At 42.5% G+C, this 22,755-nt stretch overlaps 1 protein-coding gene across 18 annotated transcripts in view; it reads left to right on the top strand.

The window, feature by feature from the left end:
• Positions 1 to 4,582: 4,582 nt before the first annotated feature.
• PHF3 (PHD finger protein 3) overlaps positions 4,583 to 22,755 on the top strand; it is a 44,325-nt gene continuing 26,152 nt past the window's right edge. For 2 of the 18 annotated variants that reach the window (XM_081905909.1, XM_081905896.1), the window contains exons 1-3: positions 4,878 to 4,953; positions 12,066 to 12,334; positions 22,467 to 22,622. In XM_081905909.1, the coding sequence (XP_081762035.1) occupies positions 12,091 to 12,334; positions 22,467 to 22,622 (400 nt within the window). In that variant the 5' untranslated portion in view covers positions 4,878 to 4,953; positions 12,066 to 12,090. Of the gene's footprint in view, positions 4,848 to 4,877; positions 4,954 to 5,226; positions 5,490 to 12,065; positions 12,335 to 22,132; positions 22,204 to 22,466; positions 22,623 to 22,755 lie in introns of those variants that run through there. The other 16 variants (XM_081905902.1, XM_081905906.1, XM_081905911.1 and 13 more) reach the window with 16 other exon arrangements.

Raw genomic sequence — 22,755 nt, 5'->3', positions numbered from 1 at the left:
GACTTAGATGAAGGAAGTGCTCATCAAATTTTCAGATGACACCAAACTGAGCAGAATAGCTAATGCCACAGAAGATAGACTCAGGATTCAATATGACCATAACAGATTGGAGAACTGGGCCAGAACTAACAAAATGACAAATGTAAGGTTCTGCACTTAGGCAGAAATATTCAGCTGCCCAAATATAAGATGGGGGACACCTGGCTTGCCAGTAGTGTGTGTGAAAAGGATCTAGGAATCTTAGTAGACTACCAGGTTAACAGTCAACAGTATGATGCCACAGCAGAAAAAGCTGTGGTAATCTAGGCTGCATCAGCAGAAAGATTGTGACCCAATGAAGAATTGAGAGAGATGCTCTGTTCTGCTTTGGTCAGACCCCACTTGGAGTATTGTGCTCAGTTCTGGATGCCACAATTTGAGGAGGATATTGACAAGCTGGAATGTCTACAGAGGAGGGTCTGGAAACTAAGCTTTATGAGGAACAGTAGAAGGAGCTGGGTACATTTAGCCTGGACAATAGGAGACTGAGGAGATACGATAGCCATCTTCAAATATCTAAATGGCTGTCACATGCATTTTATGGAATTCAAATTGTAATGCAATAAAATATATAAGGAAAAAAGAAGTTATAAAATACAATTAAAAACTGTACAGCATCTAGCACAGTACGTTACAATTGCCCCTGAAAGACCAGATGCGCAGCCTGGGAGTCATTTGGGACTCTCAGCTGTCCATGGAGGCACAGGTCAATTCTGTGTCCAGGGCAGCTGTCTACCAGCTCCATCTGGTATGCAGGCTGAGACCCTACCTGTCCGCAGACTGTCTCACCGGAGTGGTGCATGCCCTGGTTATCTCCCACATGGACTACTGCAGTGCACTCTATGTCACCTTTGAAGGTGACTCAGAAACTACAACTATTCCAGAATGCGGCAGCTAGAAAGGTGACTGACTGGGCATGGGACTATATAACACCGTTCCTAAAGGATCTTCACTGGCTCCTAGTACGTTTCTGAGCACAATTCAAAGTGTTGGTGCTGACCTTTAAAGCCCTAAACGGTGTCGGTCTGGTATACCTGAAGGAGCGTCTCTACCCCCATTGCTCAGCCCAGACACAGATCCTCAGAAGCGCTCCTCGGGTTGCAGAAATCTTGTGATCCGACTGGACTTCTGCAACGGATCCTATCTGCAACCGGAGGTACCACTGTATTTTCTTTTTGGTTGTATGCTTTTTGATGTATTTTATTTATTGTGTATGACTACTTTTGTTATGTTTGTAATTATGTAATTTTTTCAGCATGGTTTGAACTATGGAAGGGTGGCCTACAATTAAACTTATATAGTGGTACCTCTGGATGCAAACGGGATCTGTTCCGGAGCCCTGTTTACATTGGGAAGTGAACGCAACCCGCATTTGCGGGTTGCGATTCGCCGCTTCTGTGCATGCACGTCGTCATTTTGACTGTCTGTGCATGAGCGAGCGGCGAAACCCGGAAGTAACGTGCTCCGTTACTTACGGGTCGCCGCAGCGCGCAACCCAAAAATACTTATCCGGAAGCTACTTCAACCCGAGGTATGACTGTATATGTATGACTTATGTATATATTCAAAACAGTAAAAAAGTATATCATTTGTGGGGATTGCCATGTTAATGGACAAAGTACTAACAGAGCACACAGTGAAGTCCTTCAACTGTGAACATTTCTCCAATTTGTGTCTTGTGATAAGGAAACAATGACTGTATTCTGAGATACTGGGGCTTTTAAACAGGCATAGTTCAGAAGTCAGACTGTTGCATTCTCCTTACTGGGGAAATCCTGAGTCGATCTGTTGCAAATATTTCCAGCTTGGTCCTTATTTGGTAACATGTACCAATTTTTTCCTGCTATGTCCTGAGCTCAATTTTGTATTAGAAAGTTCCTGTTGAAGGCTGTCCCTTGATCCTCAAATTCTTAATCTGGCAGTGGAAGTTAGTCCTAGAACTGTCATCATAATTTAGGATGCAATCCTATACATGTTTACCTTGCAGCAAACCCCCTGGAAACAATGGAACTCACTTCATAGAAAATATGCAAAGAATTGTGTTAAAACTCTTTCTCATGTGCAATTTCAACCCCTGCTCTTGTTACTAATGTGGATATATATCTTTAAGAGAACACAGCTACAGTACTGGAATAATCACAGAAACAAGGACACAAACCACATCAACCACTATTGAATTGTTTGTTTACTGAAATGTATAGTTGAAGGTCCATGCTTGCTTACTTGGGATCAATGTCTGACTAAACTGCAAGACCAAGTTAAATGAATTCTTGTGGACTTTACTTACTGACAAAGTAGTAGTGTCCCAACAGTATGTTGCTTGTGGTTATTCATTTCTTATATCATGCATTGACTTGAACAAATGATGGATATAAATGAGAATCCATCTTTTACAATAAAGTTTTGCCCCTCCACTTTACCCTCACATATATGGAAAGGCCCTCACTGGTTTACAGCTTCACAAATGTATGTGTTTGCTCAAATTCTAACCCTTCACGAATGTAGAGATTATTGCGGGAGGCGTGTCCTGACCCCCTCAAATTAATAATAATGTACAGATATAACAAAGACATAAATATCACCATAAAACAGTATCAGAAGAAAGAGTAGAAAACCTACAATTCTAAGTCTCTATGCATCTTTGCCACCCACAAAACAAAGCCTCTGTTACTCTTTGCTGAACAGATGTAAAAGTTTCTTTTTGGATGTTACCGACGTTCCCCATGTGACACCATTACATCAGAAGCTATTCTTTCATGGGGGAATAATTCTTAGAAGACTCAGGCACTAGTTCACAATCAGCCAATGAATTTGCTCACAAATTGGTGAAACTGCTCCTGGATTAGATTTTTGGGGGCCACAGCCCACTTTGTCAGATGCTCTGGTTCACAAAGGCCTTATGCCACATGTGTTACGTCTTTAAGGTATCACCAAGCTTTGTGCCTGCTTCTTGGGAGAAAGAGCAATGATAAACCTAGACAGCATCCTAAAAAGCAGAGACATCACCTTGTCAACAAAGGTCCGTATAGTTAAAGCTATGGTTTTCCCAGTAGTGATGTATGGAAGTGAGAGCTGGACCGTAAAGAAGGCTGATCGCCGAAGAATTGATGCTTTTGAATTATGGTGCTGGAGGAGACTCTGGAGAGTCCCATGGACTGCAAGAAGATCAAACCTATCCATTCTTAAGGAAATCAGCCCTGAGTGCTCACTAGAAGGACAGATCGTAAAGCCGAGGTTCCAATACTTTGGCCACCTCATGAGAAGAGAAGACTCCCTGGAAAAGACCCTGATGTTGGGAAAGATGGAGGGCACAAGGAGAAGGGGACGACAGAGGACGAGATGGTTGGACAGTGTTGTTGAAGCTACCAGCATGAGTTTGACCAAACTGTGGGAGGCAGTGGAAGACAGGAGTGCCTGGCGTGCTCTGGTCCATGGGGTCACAAAGAGTTGGATACGACTAAACAACAACAAAAAGCTTTGTGTGGCAAAATACAAACCTCTCTGAAATTTGTTTTTGGATCACAGCACTTAACTACATGATGGAATGTAGCTATATTGTAAAATTAAAAGTCCATGCAAATAGAAAACTAGATACTAGGGAGATCATAGGTATTAGGTTAGCTGTCTGCTTGATATGTTATCTTTGTACTTGAATTGATTTTCTTTTCCATGCACTCCCTCACTTATAGTTATGCAGTGCAGGGGAAATTTTATCATCTCACCCAGATGTCTGTTTTGTTGTTGTTAAGTAGGCCTCAGAGGAATTTACTTCTGAGTAAACATGTTTTGAATTGCACTATTAGTAACAGCAGTCCCCACAGGCCTCTGGGATTTAGGGAGAGCTAAGCGAGTGATTTTCTGTGTACTATTTGAGCCTTAGCACCTCTAAGCTATTTTTAATTTATCTCCAATTTTTAAAAAACAAAAATCCTGCACTTCAGCAAGCACCTTCAAATTAAGTGATAGGCCATCTTAAAGCTAGCAGCACACAGAGAAGTACAGCTGTGCCCCTATTTCGATGGTTATAACATTCTTTTTCAAACATATTTATTTAAAATACATAAAAGGAGGGGGTAGGGGTGGAGGCGGCACACAAATGAATTTCCTTAGGAGACCTTTTGCGTCTACAAGCTCCATGTCATAGCGAAAGGCTCTTCAGGCTGCCACCCCGCAGGCATTTGCCGGGAAGCAAATCCCATTGAGCTAAGCAGGGTTTACTTCCGAGTAAAACGTGCGTTAGGTGGTGCACCGTAAACGTTAAGAAAAGTGAAACCCGGGGGAGAGGGTCGCACGAGAGGAAGATATTATTCAGCAACAACAGTCAGCAGCACAAGTCTGTACGCAAGAGGAAAAGAAGAAACAAAACAAATTAACCGTCCCACGCTCAGAAAACTCGAAATGTTTATTTATTACGGGAGATGGAAGGCAAGCGTCCAAAGCGCACGCGCAAAGCCACGCGCAGGGTAAAAGAGCGCCGTCACGTGACCTCGGCCTCCGGCTCTCACTACCGGACGCTTTCAAGTGAGGCACGCGGCCAAGCCGGCCCACGAGCGGGAGAGACCACCTGCAGGGCGGGAGTGGCGGGGGGGGGGAGTAGTACTGTATTTCTTTCCCCCTTTAGCCAGGCGAAGCAGTCCCGCCCGTCCGTTCTTGTCTCCGCCCACTTCCAACTCCCACCCCCTCCGCGTGCCCTTTCCACTTCCGCACAGCAGCCAGCCAGCCAGCCTTCCTTCCTTCCTTCCCTCCTCCTCCTCCTCCCCCCCTCATCCCTCCTCCCCGGCCTGGGGCTGCGGAGCAAGAAGAGAAACGTAAGAGAAGGGAGGGGGAGGGGAGAAAAAGGAGCGGGGGGGGGGAGAGGGGAAAAAAACACAGTAGCCGGCCAAGAGAGGGAGCGCGTGCCCCTAGCCGAGGCAGGTAAATATAATCTCTGGGCGGCGGCGGTGGCGTTAGGAGAGGGGGTCAGGAGCGCGGCCTAGTTGGGAAGCTTCGCGCGGCGGGGGCTGAGGGTGGGGGGGGGTGTTACTATTCGTAGTGAACGGATCCGGCCTCGCGCGTGCAGCACTAACCCCCCCACCGCCACGAACGAGCCTCCGCCCGAACCCCCCGTCATCCGGGTCTTGCATTCTGTTTTAACCACCGCCTTCCCCCCCTCCACGGCGGGGGGGGCTGCCTCTTCTCCTGACCCCGCCCCCTCCCTCGTGCGCCCCCTGTCAGGCTTCCCCCAGGAGCAAGGGCCCCTCGTGCTCCCCTTGGAGGGCCTGTGGCACAGCTTCCCCATCCCTTTCCCTTCTGTTCCGAATCCCACTTCGCTGCTCCCTTTGGGGGCTGCTAATTCATCCCGATTTTCCCCTGCCCCCCTCCAGTTTAACAGTGTTAGCTAGCCATTTTTTTAAGCCATGGTGGTTTACTCAGCAGTAAGGCCAAGCGAGTCCAATGAGACTTCCTCCTTGGTAAGTGTTTTAGGATTTCGGCCTCTTTTTTTAAAGTGTAGAATTGTTTATTAAAGTATCTGTTAAACTGCCTTTCATTAGTTAGCTATATTGTGCTTGGGGGTTGAGGGAGAAGGGGTGGTGGTTCCCAGCGGTCATGCAAGCATAAGACCCAGTCATAATAGTTTTAAAATGCAGCAGGGCAGATCAGACAACTAAAATGCTGTCACACAGAAAAGTGCTGTAAGTCAGAAGAAGTAAGCCCCCTTGAGCTCCATAGAACTTAACTCTCATGTGTAGAGTAGGGATGGAGAAGCTGTGCTTCCTTGGATGTTGTTTGACTCTAGCCCCCATCGGCCCTAGCAAACGTGGTCAGATGTCCAGGCCAGGGATGAAGGGAGTTGTAGTGTAGTAACATTCGGAGGGACACAGATTCTCCAAATCTGGTGTATCTCCATCTCTGTGTTCACCCTGCAGATTTCATTCCTCTGGTGATGGTTATTTATCAACATGCTTGTGCAGTGTGTGTGTGTTGGTCCAGAATAACTACTGTTCTTCAGGACCACTTGGACTTGCATTATCACACTTTACACCTAAGCATGCATTGAAAAGGTAGAGAAAATAAGGGTTGGTGAATAACTAATTGGCAACAAATGTTCTTGCGTATACACGCTTACCTTTGCCTTGCTCCAAAACACTCTGCACATTCCCAAGTGTTCAGAGTGTTCAGCCAGTAGTATCACCTGACTTTTTATTACATTACTCAAGCCTATCTTCACCCTCCCACTCACACTGATCAGCTGCTCATATGCTCGTTCCTGATGGTTTTTGAATTTGCTACAGTAGCGTGGTCTATATGTTGATGTCTTTTTCTTATTCATCTGCAGATTAGCTTCTCTAACAAACCTTGGATGTTTCCACTGATATTTCTTACTGATTGCATCCTAAGCATTTCTGGCCTTTCAACTTGAAATGTGCATATTTAGAACCATCTCAAGAATTAGATTTTTATACTTTTAAAGTGTAAGTTTGAGAATTGCTCAGCCACTTAAAAATCTTTCACCAAATGTAAGATACGCTTTTATAGTATAACATTTTTATTTATTATTTATTTAATTTATTTAATTTTATTTATACCCCACCCTCCCCGTCCAAGACCGGGCTCAGGGCGGCTAACATCAGGTACAAAAACAATTGATTAAAATACTACTTAAAATGCAGCCTCATTTCAGTGGAAGCCCAGATTAAAAACTGTTTGGGGGGAGAAAACGTCAAATCTTCACCAAGGCCGACTATCCAGACTGGTCCTACATGGGCCAGAAAAGCCAGGGAAGTCCTAAAAAAGGGATTCCATTACAGAAGGAAAAGGAAAGAAGGGGAGGGAATCAGGCTGATTCCAAGCCAAATGCCAGGTGGAACAACTCTTACAGGCCCTGCGGAAAGAAAGCAGATCCCGCACGGCCCTGGTCTCATGAGACAGAGCGTTCCACCAGGCCAGAGCCAGTGTTGAAAAGGCCCTGGCCCTGGTTGAGGCTAATCTGACTTCCTTCAGTTTTTCAGACTTGCTTTACAATAACTTTTAGCACTAGTTCGTGATGTAGTTCTTCATTGATGTATTATGTGTTTTAATGTTGCTGGTTTATGGTTATGTTAAGAGCAAGGTTTTTAGGGATGCCTAAAACAGACTCTGATCCATCTAATGATATGGAGAATTGGTTTGGTTGCAGCATTCAGACATGCTGTGAAAAGGCTGCAGACCCCCCCGCCCCTCAACTTTCCATCTTGTTCCTCATCAACTTCCTCTGTGATCAAATGCTACAGATAATTTGTTATTATGCAGTTATAGCTATCACATGTTCAGGTCTTAAACAGCCCAGACCAGTTGTGTTTATTGAGGAGCCCTACCGATTTTTTTTTTTGGGGGGGGAATTTACAGAAGCCGTAGTTCCACCTTGTAAATGGTAATTTTATGTCTTGTGTGATCTGTGGCCAGAAGGGGAAACTTCTCAAGAATGAAAGCACAAGGATGAATTATAGTTGGGCATGAGAAATGTTACTGCTGCACATTTTTGTGTGTTTTGTGATCTCTCAGTAGCCAGTAGGTGTGTGTGTGTGATATATATATATATATATATATCTAAAAATATTAATTACAGCCTCAGTGCATTGGTTGCTTATTCTGTAGTGTGTATAATGAGCTAAGATGGAGAAAGTACTTTGATTCAGGAAAAAAAATACAGTATTGGAAAGTGTTGCCACAGTATAGCCATGCCACTGAAATTATACACAAAATAAGCAACAGAAAGGGATGCAGGTCATGGCAGTTAAATTGATCTGAAATATTAATTATATTAATTTACAGATAATTTTCAGGTTGACTTTAACTGGAGTTTCCTTTTAATCTACTTTGGCTTGTAAATAAAGTAAGAAATTCTTACTGTTGTTGGTACCAGTGCTGTGTTATCTGTTTCATTTCCGTTGCATCTCTCTACCCCAGCCATAAAAATTTGTTCTTGTTTTCCCCTGTACTGTTCCAGTGCTGTGACCTTGCATGTTTTCATGTGGAGCACCCTTCTCACTGTAGAACTTCAAAGATTTCTCCTCTCCTGCCCCAACATACACATTTTAGAGCAGAGTGCTCTTTTGGACTGTATCATCTATATGCCAAATCGATGCCCCATAGGTTTGAAGAGAGGTCTTTAGTAGCTGCTTTGCAGTCTTGGAATTCATTTTCCTTAGAGTTACATAGTGGTTCAAGTCTCAGTGTTTATGGGATACACTATCAGACTGGAAAAGGGTTAAGCAGATGTACTTTTTAAAGTACTTCTAAAAACATGGTTATTTTATTCTGATGGGTTCACGGTGTCATACTTTTAAATCACCAATATGTGTGTTGAGATCTAGATAATGAATGAGATAGAAATTGATTGAAATAAATGAAAATGTGCACTACCCCAGTCCTTAAAAACTACATACAAGTTTGCATGCTTTTAGGCATTTTGAGATGAAAACTGTTTGTTCTGTGTTTGGAAGAAGTATCTTGGTTGTATGGCACATTTGTCTGGGCTAGCTTGGAAGACGACAAAATGAAACTGCACACTTGACTGAATTGTTCTAGCCATAGATCCTTGTATTCCGGCTTTTGATTTCCTGCTTGATTATGTTGATGACTAATGAAGTGTTTCATATGATCACCATGGCTTCTTTTAGCCTTTCAGGAAAGCATGCCAAACTTGGTGGCCCTATATTACAGCCTACTGGAAGGCTTATAAACATGTTGTTTTTTGCACCCCCAAGCAACACAGGTGGATATACCATAGTTGGGACATAGCTCCTTAAAAGTTGTTCAGATTTGGTAGTTTGCACTCAATTTTTGGAAGTGTAGACAATTCAGTTGTGCATGAACAATGGTCAAATCATGAATTCTTTACATAGAAATTCAATTTATTTCTATGGTACTTACTTCAAGCAAGTGTGCTAAGGATCAAGAGAAACTGACCCATATGAAAGAGCCTGACTTACTTTGGTTGAGATTACTGAAATTTCAACTATGGTTGCAGTGTGTTGATGTGTGTGCTTTTTTAAAAGGGAAGTGGCAGAGCAATCTAGTATTGTTTTAAAGTACAGCTGAACAAGTGAAGAAACTTTAGCTTGGAAGTGTTTTTTTCCTTAATTTTGGAAATTAAACTTGTTGACTTGAAATACATTGTGATACAACATTGATAATATTCTGTATTATCTTCATAGGCAAATCTTACTCATAGTGCAGTCCTCCACAAATCATGGGTACTGACTGAAGTTATGAAAACGTGACCTACTACTTGTGGTTTTGCTTAATCACCTGTTGAGTGAAATTGTCTGGGGTTTGGAAGGCACAAGACACCTTTAGTGAGATTGAAATTAATATGACATTCAGATTCCACTTTGGAATCTGTAAAGGTGGATTTTGAAATCAGATATTGGCTTAAATATTTTGAATCACACTCGTGGGTGGGTTCTTATTTAATGTTCACAATTCATCCTTGACATTTTGAAATGTATTTTTAATCCTTAGACACTCTAATCAAAGAGAAGGCAACATCTTTTTTTTAAGCAATTGAGAATTAACTGAGGCATAAGTATATTCATCACTGCAGTTCCATTTCTGCTGTGTTCTGGCTCTGTCCTGGCATCTAGAGATTGTGGGTAGCGGATTGTGGTTGCAATTGGACCCATGCCAGTCACAAAATGTGCCTGGCACCTTGCTAATTTCGAACACTGGAGATAGGCCTTTGGTCTGATTCAGCAGTACTATCCTTGTGTTCTTAAGGCACTTAAAAACAGCAGAAATTATCTAGAATTGTTGTGATTTTCTGAGGATTGTTGAGAGATAGCTTCTTCATATGAGCTTGGGCTGCTTGGGTCTCCTCCAATAGTGGGTCTATAACTTGCAAATGGTACCTTGAAGATTATGGACCTCATAAGGCTTTTGCATATCTTTTAGAATCTCCTGGACTGTAGATGATCTGGGACACCTAACTAATGTTAAATTGAGTGGAGAATAATATTTTTGTTTTTCGTTCTCTGTAATATTCCTTATATTGATAGCAGTTGCAGTGCACAATATGTAGTGCACAGTATAAAAAAATGTAGGGACTGGTCACTCTTTGAGTTTGGAAGATTGCTTTGATATTTTACCAACTAGAAGTTACCATTCCTCCTAGGAGTTAGCCATGAGTGTTGAGTGATGGATACTGGTGGCAGAGAGAGCATAAGGGAATGGGGGTGTCTTTTGCCAAAGACTCCCATTTGCAGAATGCTTCTATTTGAAAAATGACCCAGCTTCTACAGAGACAAGAGCTGATATAAGATAGATACAAAGCTGCTGCTTAGACAAATGCTCATTAGAGCATTCAGAGACTTCAAGATTTTTACAATGATGCATTGTTTCAGATAAGAGTCCTTTACAGGTGATGCCTTGTGGATGTAGCCCTTTAAATAGGCAAGATGAAGTAACCAATGCTGGTTCCAAAGTTGTAAATGTCTTGTGAACAGAAACAGCTTCCTAGCGTCCTTATAATAGGAAACAACAGTGTACCTTGTGGTATATCATAATTACTGCCAAAGGTTTTTGTGGCAGACCTCAAGCACAACAAACTCTCATTAAACTTGAATTGAATCCTTACAGTTGGTGGCTTCAGTCAAGCAGTTCTATGACAATGCAGTTAGTGTTATGACTTCTGCATAATCAAATTGAAAAGCAACAATTACCTGAAGGAATCACATTTACCTAATTAGAAAATGGCTTTCTTTCAGCTTTGCCAAAAGTGTGGTGGCCATGATGCTTTTGAGTCTTTAGTCTAGTTTGCAGAGATTCTAAAAACTTGCCCAACAATTGAAGGTTTGACTGTTGAAATTGAAGCTTATAAGGGGAAGTTCATCCATCCCCTGTACATTTCCATAGGATTTACGGTTTTCTGTATGCAGACATAAAACTCTGCTAAAATTCAGCTCTCCTTAGACTTGTTGCAGTTGCCTATCATAACTGTAAATGGTAGAGTTTTATATGCTCTTCATATTAAAAGGGTCTTTGGAATTGAGGCTGGTTTCAATGCAACAACTTATGTCTGGAGAGATATGTTAGTCCGTGCTGATACTGTTTTATCTTGGATAAGAGCTTCATAAAAGCTACTCTAACTTTTATAATAAGGCTTAATATTATTTTTCATGTATTAAATTGAATTAATCTAGGAATACATATCTTAACTTGTTTTAGATTGAAAGATGGCTGTCACATTATGATGGCAGATTTTGACATATCTGAGATACTGATTCTCCCTTCAGATTACAGTTTTTTTCAAGTTAATATACAACTTAGTCAACTTCAGTGGGGATTTAAAAAGATTAGCTGCCTATTTGGCAAGATGATCAAATAAGAATCATCCAGATTTGAATGCTTTACTTTTTAATGTAAACCTAGGGCTGATGAACACTTCTGGTGGCAAATATGGGTCTGCAAAACTTGACTGATCCTTGCAGCTAGATAGGGGTGGGGTTTCAGTTTCTAGGGGAATAGAAGCAGGTGGGTGTGAGGTACTTAATTCTTCCCTTGCTGCTTTTGCTCACATAACAATTCTTTTCTCCACAGTTTTTTCTCATTTTATGTGGGAGACCCCATACCTGGGAAACTTTACTGAGAGAAAAAGAGGTGCGGGGGGGGGGGTTTCAGGGAAAAGCAGTGGGCAAGGGTATGTTCTGAGACCCTTTACAATTATTTTACTTCAGGCTTCTCAAAAAAAGTTTGCAAAGTTAGCAAGTGGGGAGAAACTACAGTGCTTTTGTTCTGTAAATATGGCCCCCTCCGTGGCTGGGGTTACCATGTGTGCATTCAACCCATATATAAAGTTTACCAAACCTAAAAGTAAACTGCTAAGTTTTTTGTTGTTGAAAACTATTTTAAATAAAGCAAATACAGTTTTTTAATAAAAAGAGAAAGAAACAATTTTTGAAGAGGTATTCAAAATAGTAAAAAGCCAGATCAAATTTATTATTAATTTTTAGGTAATTTTATAATTCATAGCTTATTTTTCTTATGGTATTTTTCTTGTCTTTCTATAGGGATTAAAGACACACAGGAGTCTTCATGGATATAGTTGATACATTTAATCATTTAATTCCTACTGAACACTTAGATGATGCCCTATTTCTAGGATCCAACGTGGAGAATGAAGTCTGTGAGGATTTTAGTACAAGTCAAAATGTCTTAGAGGATTCGCTGAAGAACATGCTCAGTGATAAGGACCCTATGCTAGGATCTGCAAGTGCTCAGTTCTGTTTGCCTGTTTTGGATAGCACTGATCCCAATTTCCAGATGCCTTGTTCAACAGGTAAATCTTAATATTTTTTAAGTATATGCTTTTGAATAGAGCAGAAGCTGGTGATATTCCATTTTGCTCTGAAAACATGAATCCTTTCCCCCCTGCTCTGCTTCATGGCTTGGAGCCTAAGGTTAAACTACTAGCTTTCCTTCACTTCACTTGAGGTAACCATTATATTTATTGAGGTGCTTTAAAATAAGTTGTGGAGAGGAATACTTAGGATTATTTTCAGATAGTGTTTATCTTACTAAAATAGGGATTTGGTTTGCACAGCATTGCAGTTTTAGGTTGCACTCGTTTCAGAAAGCGTACCTCTTGATGTGACTGAGGTACTTTCATTTCATTTAACTTTTAATTTGTATACCGCCTTTCTATATTCCTATACACAAGGCAGTTTGCAAGCTGAAGAATTCAATAAAATAGACAGCAAAGATCACACACCTAACAATCTGATCCAATACAAAAAAGTCATGATAAAAGCATAACTTTAAAATAAACAACTTGCATTGAGTAATATAATAGTAAATAATAAAATTAAATATCAGCAAATAATAGTTAAATAGTTTGCACTTAACAATTGCAATAAATAATTACTAAACTATAATCAATAAAATTGATGGCAAATTACCATGCATAAAATACCACAAAACATACAGCACCATGTAAAAGGATCAAATTGAGAAGCAAGGACATATAACTTACAAAACTATTAAAAAAAAGAAGCCCTGAACTCTTCTTCTCTCTTCCCAGCTGTTTCTGCTCTTCTCAAAGTCATTGTCTGGGAAATACTCCTAGGGCTGCAGGGTGGGGCAAGGCAGGTGGAAAAAGCCATTGCCTAATGGCCAGCACAAGCTCTCTCTCCCCTCACAGTTCTTCATTTGGAAACATCTCTCTCATGAAGGCTCCTCACAGTGGCAGCAAATCGTCATTAAAGGGTTTACAGAGCAGATTGGATATGCATTCATCAGGTAGATGGTGTTTCAATGCAGAAAGTTTCCTTTAGATGACTTTTAGGGTATTTACTGTAAAATGGTTCTCTTGTTTGGGGTGGCTACTATGTTAAGTACTTTTAATGTGAAAATTTAATCATTCTATGGTGGTTCCCTGTGTAATGTCATCATAAATGATAGTACCTTATGGAGCAAGTTGACTGCCAGCCAGGAACAATGGGGTTGAATGGAGCGCAGAGCCACTGGGCCCTTCTGCTTCCAGTGGTCAGGACTGGAGGTAGGAGGTACAGTGGAAATGTTATTTTCCACTGCACCATTATCAGGCTGTCTTATACTGAGAGAGATTATTGGTCCAGCTAGCTCAGTATTGTCTACACCAGGGGTGGTATTGTCTACACCGAGGGACTGCTATCTACTTCTTTCAGAATTAAGAATTAAAATCTGGCAGTGATCTACCACCTTTTTAAAATTCAGGTCAAAGTTGTTGAGCTTTTTTTAGAGAGAGGAAGTGCGGCTGGGAAAATAGAAGGAGGATCAAAAGATTGCTGTGGATCTCCCTCTTCCATTTCAGAGATCAGGAGAAAATGCAGGGAGGGGAAGAGGGGGCGGGGCGGGGCCCGTTTGCTTTTCGACAAAAGCAAAGGAAAATGAGCCCACGATCGACAGTGATTGACTGCAACCTGTTGGACATCCCTGGTCTATACTGACTGGCAGTAGCTCTTCAAGGTTTCAGGCAGGAGTCTTTCTTAGTCCTACCTGGAGATGCCTGGAATTGAATTTGAGACTTTATATATGAGAAGCAGATGTTCTGCCAATGAGCTGCAGCCCTTCCCGCAAAGGAACACCTCAGAGATTGTAGTTTATTTAGGCTACTGATATATTGGAATCTATATGTCCTTTTGCAAATAATTACACATCTTTTTCAAACCCATGCAAGCATTCGGTCTCCCTTCTAAGCAAGTGTTGAGCCACCACATGATCCTAACATCCTGCTTTTTCCATGTTATTGTTGCGGGCAGCTCCTGTTCACCCTACTCCTCCTTGAATATTAGTGTGGAAAAGAATAGGAGGAATTTCATGGCATTTATTTATTTATTATTTAACCATTTCTATACTGGTTAATTTAATATACAAATGCAAACAATTAAAAAACAACACAGTGCAGGGTTCATAAAAAGCAGTGCAAACCCACACAGCAGTGTAAAATCAGTAAGCAACACTTTAAAATTAGCAAGGAGTATACAAGATAGCTTTAAGAACTAAAAGCAAGGAATTCAAAAAGCCTGGGAGAGGAAAAAATGTTTTGCATATAATTGAGCATTAAAAGTGCTGATGAAAATTGAACTTCCATCCGAATGCAATGTGTTTAAAACTCTTAAAAGAAACATTGGTCAGACATAATGATTTCCAGAGGGCTAACCACCTTAGGCAACAATTCTGTAGTTGCTTACTTTGGAATTAATGGGGCACATTCAACTCAGTAGGACTTGTTTCTGAATAGGATTGTATAGGATCTCTCTGTTAGTCTGCTGCAGCAACAGTTTTGAACCATTTTAAGACTAACTTGGCTTCTGATGAAATTGACTGTAGTCCACAAAACTTTATACCATAATACAGGTGTTAATCTTTAAGGTGCCACACTACTGTTTATTTGTTTTCATGGGTCACAGTGTAGCAAATGCTGTTGTTTTGAAGAAACAGTTGAAAAAACTAGTCTTTAACTATGCTTTTATCGTCTTTTAATCAATGAACCTTACACTAAATGGCCTTAGTAGAAAATTACTGAGCACTTTTCCAGTCCAGGATTCCTGCTATGGCCACGGTGGGCTCCTAATAATGGTATTTTTATACTTGGGATTTGGTTGGGGACAGAACAGTTACGCAGAGATGCAGAAAAAGCAACCCCCCATTATTACTTTTTGCTAGACACTGACAATTTCTTGCGAATATTGCTGGAAAATAGTAGTAGCTGTGTTGACTTTTCTCTTTTGATCACTAACTTTGGCAGATTTTGTAGAAAGGGAATTGATCAAACATTTTACTAGCAATTTGGCTTATACTTCCATCTCTTCCCCATTAAGTTGTGCATGCTGAGCAAGCGTTGGATTTCTAGTCAGAAAAGTCACAGTCCTAGTCAGAAATAGGTTGGTGGTAGCCAACATGGCAGTGGCAACCTTGGTGTTCCAAATTTCAGTGGCACCCTGTGTGATGCCAAAATCTTCCCCCCCCCCAAGCCCCACTCCCCGTCTCTCACCTTCTATTGGATGTCATAGTTGTGGTGCCTCATAGTTGCCCCAGTGTGACTGCACCATTTGTGCTCCCTTAGATCTCCCTTTGAACATACTATACCTTGTTGAATACATGATATCTAGCTCCCTGGAATGCTGGGGTAAGGGAGATACAGTTTATAGAAGTTTCTGAAGCAGCTGGGGCACTTCACAGTTTACATTTGATGTATCAAACTTAACTCTAGTAGTTTGTATCCAGTGGTGTCCTTCAAGCTGAAAGGTTGTTTTTTTTATTTAAAAAATCCAGCATAGATTTTCAATCAGTAGGGAGGTGGGAGGAAATCTTTCCACTTTCTCCTCCCCCTGCAGCCACCCCACTCCATCTCCCATGCTATTGTAAAAGGTCTTTCAGTCCTTTGGAAGAGACTTTTGGGGGTGTGCATAGTGGAGGGGGAATCAGCAAAAACAATTTCCTTTCCCATTCCACTGATAAAAGCACCTGCTGGATCAAACAGCCTTTGATTAGTGTGAGGGACACTATTGGATTTAACAAAATGCTTTTAAGAACCTGACATGCATTATGTTATAACTTAGCAGGTGGCATTGATAGTTTCCATTGTCAGCTTACACTTTTCTGAATTTTCAGTGGGCAAAATCTAATAGATAGTTGAGTATCCTAGGGTATAGCACAGGGTATTTGATCTGAAAGACACTGAGGCATTTGTACATGTAGATTTCATAAATCTACTTTCTGCTGAGCTATAAGCATCTGTTTCCAGTTTGGGCTTGCCTGATCTTATCTTGCTGGTGTTCTTGGTTGAATAGCAGATGGCGGTTCTTTTTCCTTTGACCAGTGGATGAGGTCTGAGTTTCTGTTTTCCCTTCCTTCTGCAGTCTTGGGGCAATTGGTAGCTGGAGCTGACAATTCTTTTGGCAGGTTTGGGGAAAGCATTTACCCTTGAGCTGCCCCTTCTATTCTCAATGGATGGGATGAGGCTGGTCTCCTCCTTAACATGATGTTCTTCCTGGGATGCTAGAGGAACACCTTCCCACTGGCCCTTGATAACCTGGCTGATCGTTCAGAGCAATGTGTGCTGCCTTTCAATTCCACAGCCCCATTTTTTAATTAGCTTGTACAGAAGCATAATATAAAGGCATCCTATATATTAGGGTTGCCACACGTTTGAATTTTCCCGGTCATATCGAGAATACTGCAGCTGCAAGCAGCGTCTGAGCAGAAATCGGCTAAATGTCTTGGAAGATCTAGACGTATGGCAGCCCGTGTTGGCTGGGTCATTGTTGCTGATTTTCCTTAGAAATAGCTCAAAAAATGTCTTATTTCTTTGCAGTTTTGCAAAAAAAGCTCAACTTTGGCTCAAAATAAGAAGCTCAACAACTTTTTTGTCTGGATTTTTACTTTTTGAAAAAAAGTAATGCTCTATATATAAACATTGATGCCTTTTCCCTCCTTACCCTAATATTTGCCTCTAGTAGTTTGCACTGGTGGTTGACAGTTCTTACAGACCTACCATTGCATTTCTAAAAATATAGCTTTTAATATTCTAAGACCTTTGTTCTTTGAGCTATCCTCCTAATGATATAAGAGCAAATGGAACTTTTTTTTTGTATTTGCTTTGATATATGCTCCCAAAGGGTGTTTACAATCTGACATCTTGTTCCATGTCTTTCTCCCTTCCCCTCATCCCCTAGCTAGTGTAATACTAGTTCGCATATGCTTCTATGCTCTTTGGCTAGGATCCAGAGTTTCATGCAATTAATTCTGTGTGCCTAATGGGGCTTTGACTTGTTTGCTGCATGGCAAACTCAGGAGACTTTCCCAAGCGTGAAAGTTTATTGAAGACAGAAATAATTTTAAAATAAACTTTATTGAATTTATTAAAATCCACTGGATGAAAAGTTCTTGGGTTTCCTTAGATACTGAGCATTGTTTCGTAGTGTGGTGAAGCTGTCCAGCAAGTTTTCTGTCTCCCTTGGCTCTCTTGCTTAAAATGCAAGGAAGACCCAAATGGATCCTTCTATTCCATCAGTCTACCTAATCAAGCTAATGACAAATGGTGAGCATTGTTAGAGGCATTTACCTTTATACTTCTCTTGGGACTGGTTTGGCTACTTGACATTTATCTGCGTAGAGCAACCTCTGGACACAGCTGCATGGAGGAGAAGCTTTCTGACATGGCATATCCAAACTTACAGGCAGGGCAATATCTAGGTGGCATGGGACCCAGGGCCCCCTGTTACATTTTTATATAGGTGCAAGTCTGCTTCCGAAACAGTACAAGGAGGCGGAACCAGTGCTAGAAATTCTGGTATATAAGGTGGTCGCCAAATGGCACCTTGAATCTTATTTTCCGGTCGCCACAACGGAATGTCTGTTCACTAGGGGTTGGATGAAACGGCCCTTGGGACCCCTTCTAATGCTGCAATTCTGTGAATCTATGATCTCTGTAGCTTGCTCTTATAACAGTTCACTTGCCACAGTATGCAAGAAGGAGAAACATGTACAGTGGAAATTAAAATGGTATGAATTATGGAGTAGGATATGACATCAAATAAAAATACAATAGTCATTGCCAGTAGGTTTAGCTTAGGACCAATTTTTAAAGTTATATAGTAGTTCCTATGAGACCCCCTGGAATGGAAATAACTGAGGGAGAGGAGCAGCTCAGTGGAGCTGGTCTCTCAGCAGAGCTGATGAAATATCATGTTCAGTGTCTACTTCCTTAATTAGGAAGATACTGTATTTTAAATATTTCCACATTATGTGTGTGGTGATTCCTAATACAACTAATTTACTTTATTGTCCTAATCATTTTGTTGTTCATTTATTCTAGAAGATAATGACGGCAAGTGCTTCTTACCCATTATGTTTTTCTGTCTTGTTGCATCTGAAAAGGCCTTGAAATTCTGAAAATCCTCTTTTCTTTAAAAGTTGCTGTCGTGTGCGGGATTTTGCAGTTAGGAGGCATTTGTTCTGGTGTCTCAGAACAGTTGCTTTTGATTTTTTTCGTCCTGTATCTTTTTGATTTTTTTACAAAAATGTGCAGAACATTAGATAGCAGCTGATGTTCCTGTGAATGAAAATGGAGATTATAGTGAGGAATGTAGGATGCCTGGGGACAAGTCTATTCACCCGCTTACTTCACAGTATATGAAACAGTAGGGCAGGGTGGGGAGAACTCCATTCACCCTTCCTTGTTGGATAGTGGAGGCTTGCAGAAGTATTTTTCTCTGCTGCCTTGTTACAAAGTCTACCTCTTCTTTCTGAGTCTCCAGATTGGTAAAGATGAAAGTGAAGGGAGATAGAAGGGGTTGTATGTTGAAGATCCTTCCCTGCTGCTGCTTTAATATGCTGTTCTCCTTCCTTTCCTTTTAATCCTTGTGGGTAGTTCTTTTAAAAATGCAGGTCAAAGTGAATAGAAGTATGAGCAGGGGCATCTCTTAAGGGGCCAGTTTTAACATAGGGGACGCAGGTGGCGCTGTGGGTTAAAGCCTCAGCACCTAGGACTTGCCGATCGAAAGGTCGGCGGTTCGAATCCCTGCGGCGGGGTGCACTCCCGCTGCTCGGTCCCAGCGCCTGCCAACCTAGCAGTTCGAAAGCACCTCTGGGTGCAAGTACAGTGGTGCCTCGCAAGACGAAATTAATTCGTTCCGCAAGTCTCTTCGTCTTGCGAGTTTTTCCATAGGAATGCATTGAAAATCAATTAATGCGTTCCTATGGAAACCGCCTTCCCCTGACCTCTTCTGGCGGGCGGCATTTTAAAATCGCCCGGGACAGCGGAGGACTTCTCCGCTGTCCGGGGCGATTTAAAAGCCCCTGGGAAGGCAGGCAGGGGGGACAAAGACTTTTGCCCCCCGCCTGCCTTCAGAAGAGGTCCAGGACAGGCTTCGCGGACCTCTCCGCAAGCAGCGGGAGCGCTCCTTGCGGAGAGTTGCCAGGGCGCCCAGGCTTCGCGGCCCGCCGCCCGGCTTCGGGACATCGTTCCGAAGCCGGGCGGCGGGGGGAGGCGTTCCTGCCCCGCCGCCTGGCATCGGAACGATGCCCCGAAGCCGGGCGGCGGGGGGAGGCGTTCCCGCCCCGCCGCCCGGCTTCGGGACATCGTTCCGATGCCGGGTGGCGGGGGGAGGCGTTCCTGCCCCGCCGCCCGGCATCGGAACGATGCCCCGAAGCCGGGCGGCGGGGGGAGGCGTTCCTGCCCCGCCGCCCGGCATCGGGACGATGCCCCGAAGCCGGGCGGCGGGGGGAGGCTTCAAAAGCCGTCCGGGGGCTTTTAAATCGCCGGATCCAGGACCTCTTCCCAAGGCGGGCGGGGGGCAATTTTGCCCCCCCCTGCCTGCCTTCAAAAGCCGTCCGGGATAGCGGGAAGCGCTTCCCTGCTATCCCGGACCGCTTTTAAAATGCTGGCGGTGGGGAGCAAAGCCTTTTGCCCCCGCCGGCCTTCCTGGACCTCTTCTGAAGTCCGGAGGGGGGAAAAGGCTTTGCTCCCCACCGCCAGCATTTAAAAAAAGGTCCCTGAGATTTCCCTATGGGCTTTCGTCTTGCGATGCAAGCCCATAGGGAAAATCGTTTAGCGAAGCGTCGCAAAAACCGAAAAACCCTTTCGTCTTGCGGGTTTTTCGTCTTGCGAGGCATTCGTCTTGCGGGGCACCACTGTAGATAAATAGGGACCGCTTACCAGCGGGAAGGTAAACGGCGTTTCCGTGTGCGGCTCTGGTTCGCCAGATGCAGCTTTGTCACGCTGGCCACGTGACCCGGAAGTGTCTCCGGACAGCGCTGGCCCCTGGCCTCTTAAGTGAGATGGGCGCACAACCCCAGAGTCTGTCAAGACTGGCCCATACGGGCAGGGGTACCTTTACCTTTACCTTACCTTTAACATAGGGCTTCTCAGTTGCTGATTCCTAGGGTACATACGACATTGATGGAGTATGACTGCAGGTGTCAAGATAACTGGTGTCAAGATGCTGAAACTATTCTTAAAGTGACAGTTTTGTAGAGAAGTATAGATTTTTGGCATATTTCACTATAACTTAATATACAGTGGTACCTCGGGTTACATGCACTTCAGCTTACAGACTCCGCTAATCCAGAAATAGTGCTTCAGGTTAAGAACAGAAATTGTGTTCCGGCGGCAGCGGGAGGCCCCATTAGCTAAAGTGGTGTTTCAGGTTAAGAACAGTTTCAGGTTAAGAACGGACCTCCGGAACGAATTAAGTTCTTAACCCGAGGTATCACTGTATTTATTTTGGCCTGAAGTTAAATGAGTTTTAATGTAGTTTTAATGTATTTGTATACACTGTCTTGTCTACAAGGCTTGTATCCAGTGTAGTGCTAAGGAACTGCCCTGTAAGCACAATGATTTCTACTAGCACAAAAGGACATCCCCGCTTTCACCCCCCCCCCCCCGCTTACCCTGAGATATGTTCTGGGTTTTTCCCTACCACTTCTAAGCAGATTTGGGGAGGGGAGGGGGGAAATGGGATGACGGGGTTGGATATCACCCATTAAATGCAGTATATAAATAATTCAGATAAACAAATTAAAGAGATACTGAGTGACTAGCTTTGCCTGCAAAAGCTGTTAAGCTGACTCTCTTAAATAAAATTGTGAATCCTAGTGTAGGTAGGAAGATGCCAAAGTGAAACAGATTTTTGTATGGGTGCTAATGGAAATGTTCACACTACCTCCTACAGCTTTGTCGCATGTAGGGGAAGAAAAGTTGGAGAAGGATTAGAATTAAAAGTTTCTTAGGGCATTGTGAATAATTGGCAGTTGTAATCATATTTGAAAGTGTGATATTCTGATGTCTCCTTTAGTTTGTTGTTTGGGGGTATGTTTTTTTCTTCTACTTTTTTTTTACAGAACTTGTATTTTGTAGATTATGTTGTTAGGCTATCTAGAAATAACAGGCCAGGAGGTAAAAGAAACATAAGGACAAAAGCACCAGCTACTTTCGAACGAGTTTATGTCATCAGGGCTGGATGAATTGCATCCCAGGATAGTAAAGGAACTTTTTGATGTACTCTCGGAGCATCTGTCTAACACAGACCTTTATCTCCCACCACCTGCCTCATGGGCAATCCAGCCCACTTGTTAAAGTTTACTCCTGAGGGAGGGGTCTGCTTTGCCAGTGCATTCACCACAGGGAACAGAGTGGGCCTAGTCACTCCATGGATGAGCTTGAGGGTTCAATCCTAGAAATGAATTGATTGATGAGTATCTTGCAGCTCACATAACTGGAGGGCTGTTTAGGTTGGCCGAACAGAAGTTGTGCAGGCCTCACTTACACTCTTCATGTGTGAACTGGCCTTAGTAAGGGGGTAGGAATATGGCATTTAACATTGATCCTGTGCATTTTTACATGGAAATAAATCCCACTGAGTTCAGTGGGGCATATTCCAGTTAAGTGTGCAGAGGGCTGCAGCCCTAGGCTATGGTTCTCAGTCTCTGACTGGGAGCTTAGCAGGTGAGTCATCTATTAATAGTTCTCATGATGCAGACTAACATGTTCTGGATTTTAAAAATCTAAAAGCAAATCTCTAAAATTAAAAAGGTAAAGGAGATTGTCACTTTTGGATCAGCTCTTTCCATTGTTAAATTCTCTTTCTCTTAGGTGGGAAGGGACAGTGAGGGGACAGCTGATCATTTAAGGACTGAGAACTTCCTGTGGCAAATCAATAAAATGTGAGTCCTTTAAAATTGGCTATGACTCTTTCTCAAGGACCATGTATGAGAAATATACTGCTCTGGATGACTACTTATTTTACCTGCCCAGTGGGATAGTTTGTATATCATGCTTCCTAATTACCCCTTCAGTCTTATTTCTCTCTCTGCCCCCTCCCCGTGCATCACTTCCCTTTAGTTAGTCTAAGTCTCCCAGCTACTTTCATGAGACTGCAGCCCTAATAGATACTTTTAAGGTTTAGGATTTTTATTTCTATTTTTAGTTGTTGGACTTGATGATATTATGGATGAAGGAGTTAAGGAAACTGCCTGCCGTACCATTGATGAAGATGATCTTTCACCTAACAGGAATTTGAGGGACCAAATGGATGGAACGTCAGTCAAATCGCCAAGAAAATCTCCACGTCTAATGACACAAGGTAGGTCTTCTGAGGAAGTTCACATTTATAGACAGCAAATCTCTGCATTTGATTTAGTGTGGGCTGATCAGTGTATTGGAATCTTGGTTCACTGTTGAGTGAACACATTCAGATACCTAAATGTAGTTATATA

This window comes from Podarcis melisellensis (assembly GCF_964234715.1).
Source record: "Podarcis melisellensis genome assembly, chromosome: 3".
Taxonomy (NCBI): domain Eukaryota; kingdom Metazoa; phylum Chordata; class Lepidosauria; order Squamata; family Lacertidae; genus Podarcis; species Podarcis melisellensis.
The sequence above is the reverse complement of the archived record's forward strand: the minus strand, read 5'-3'. Positions and strand labels throughout refer to the sequence as shown.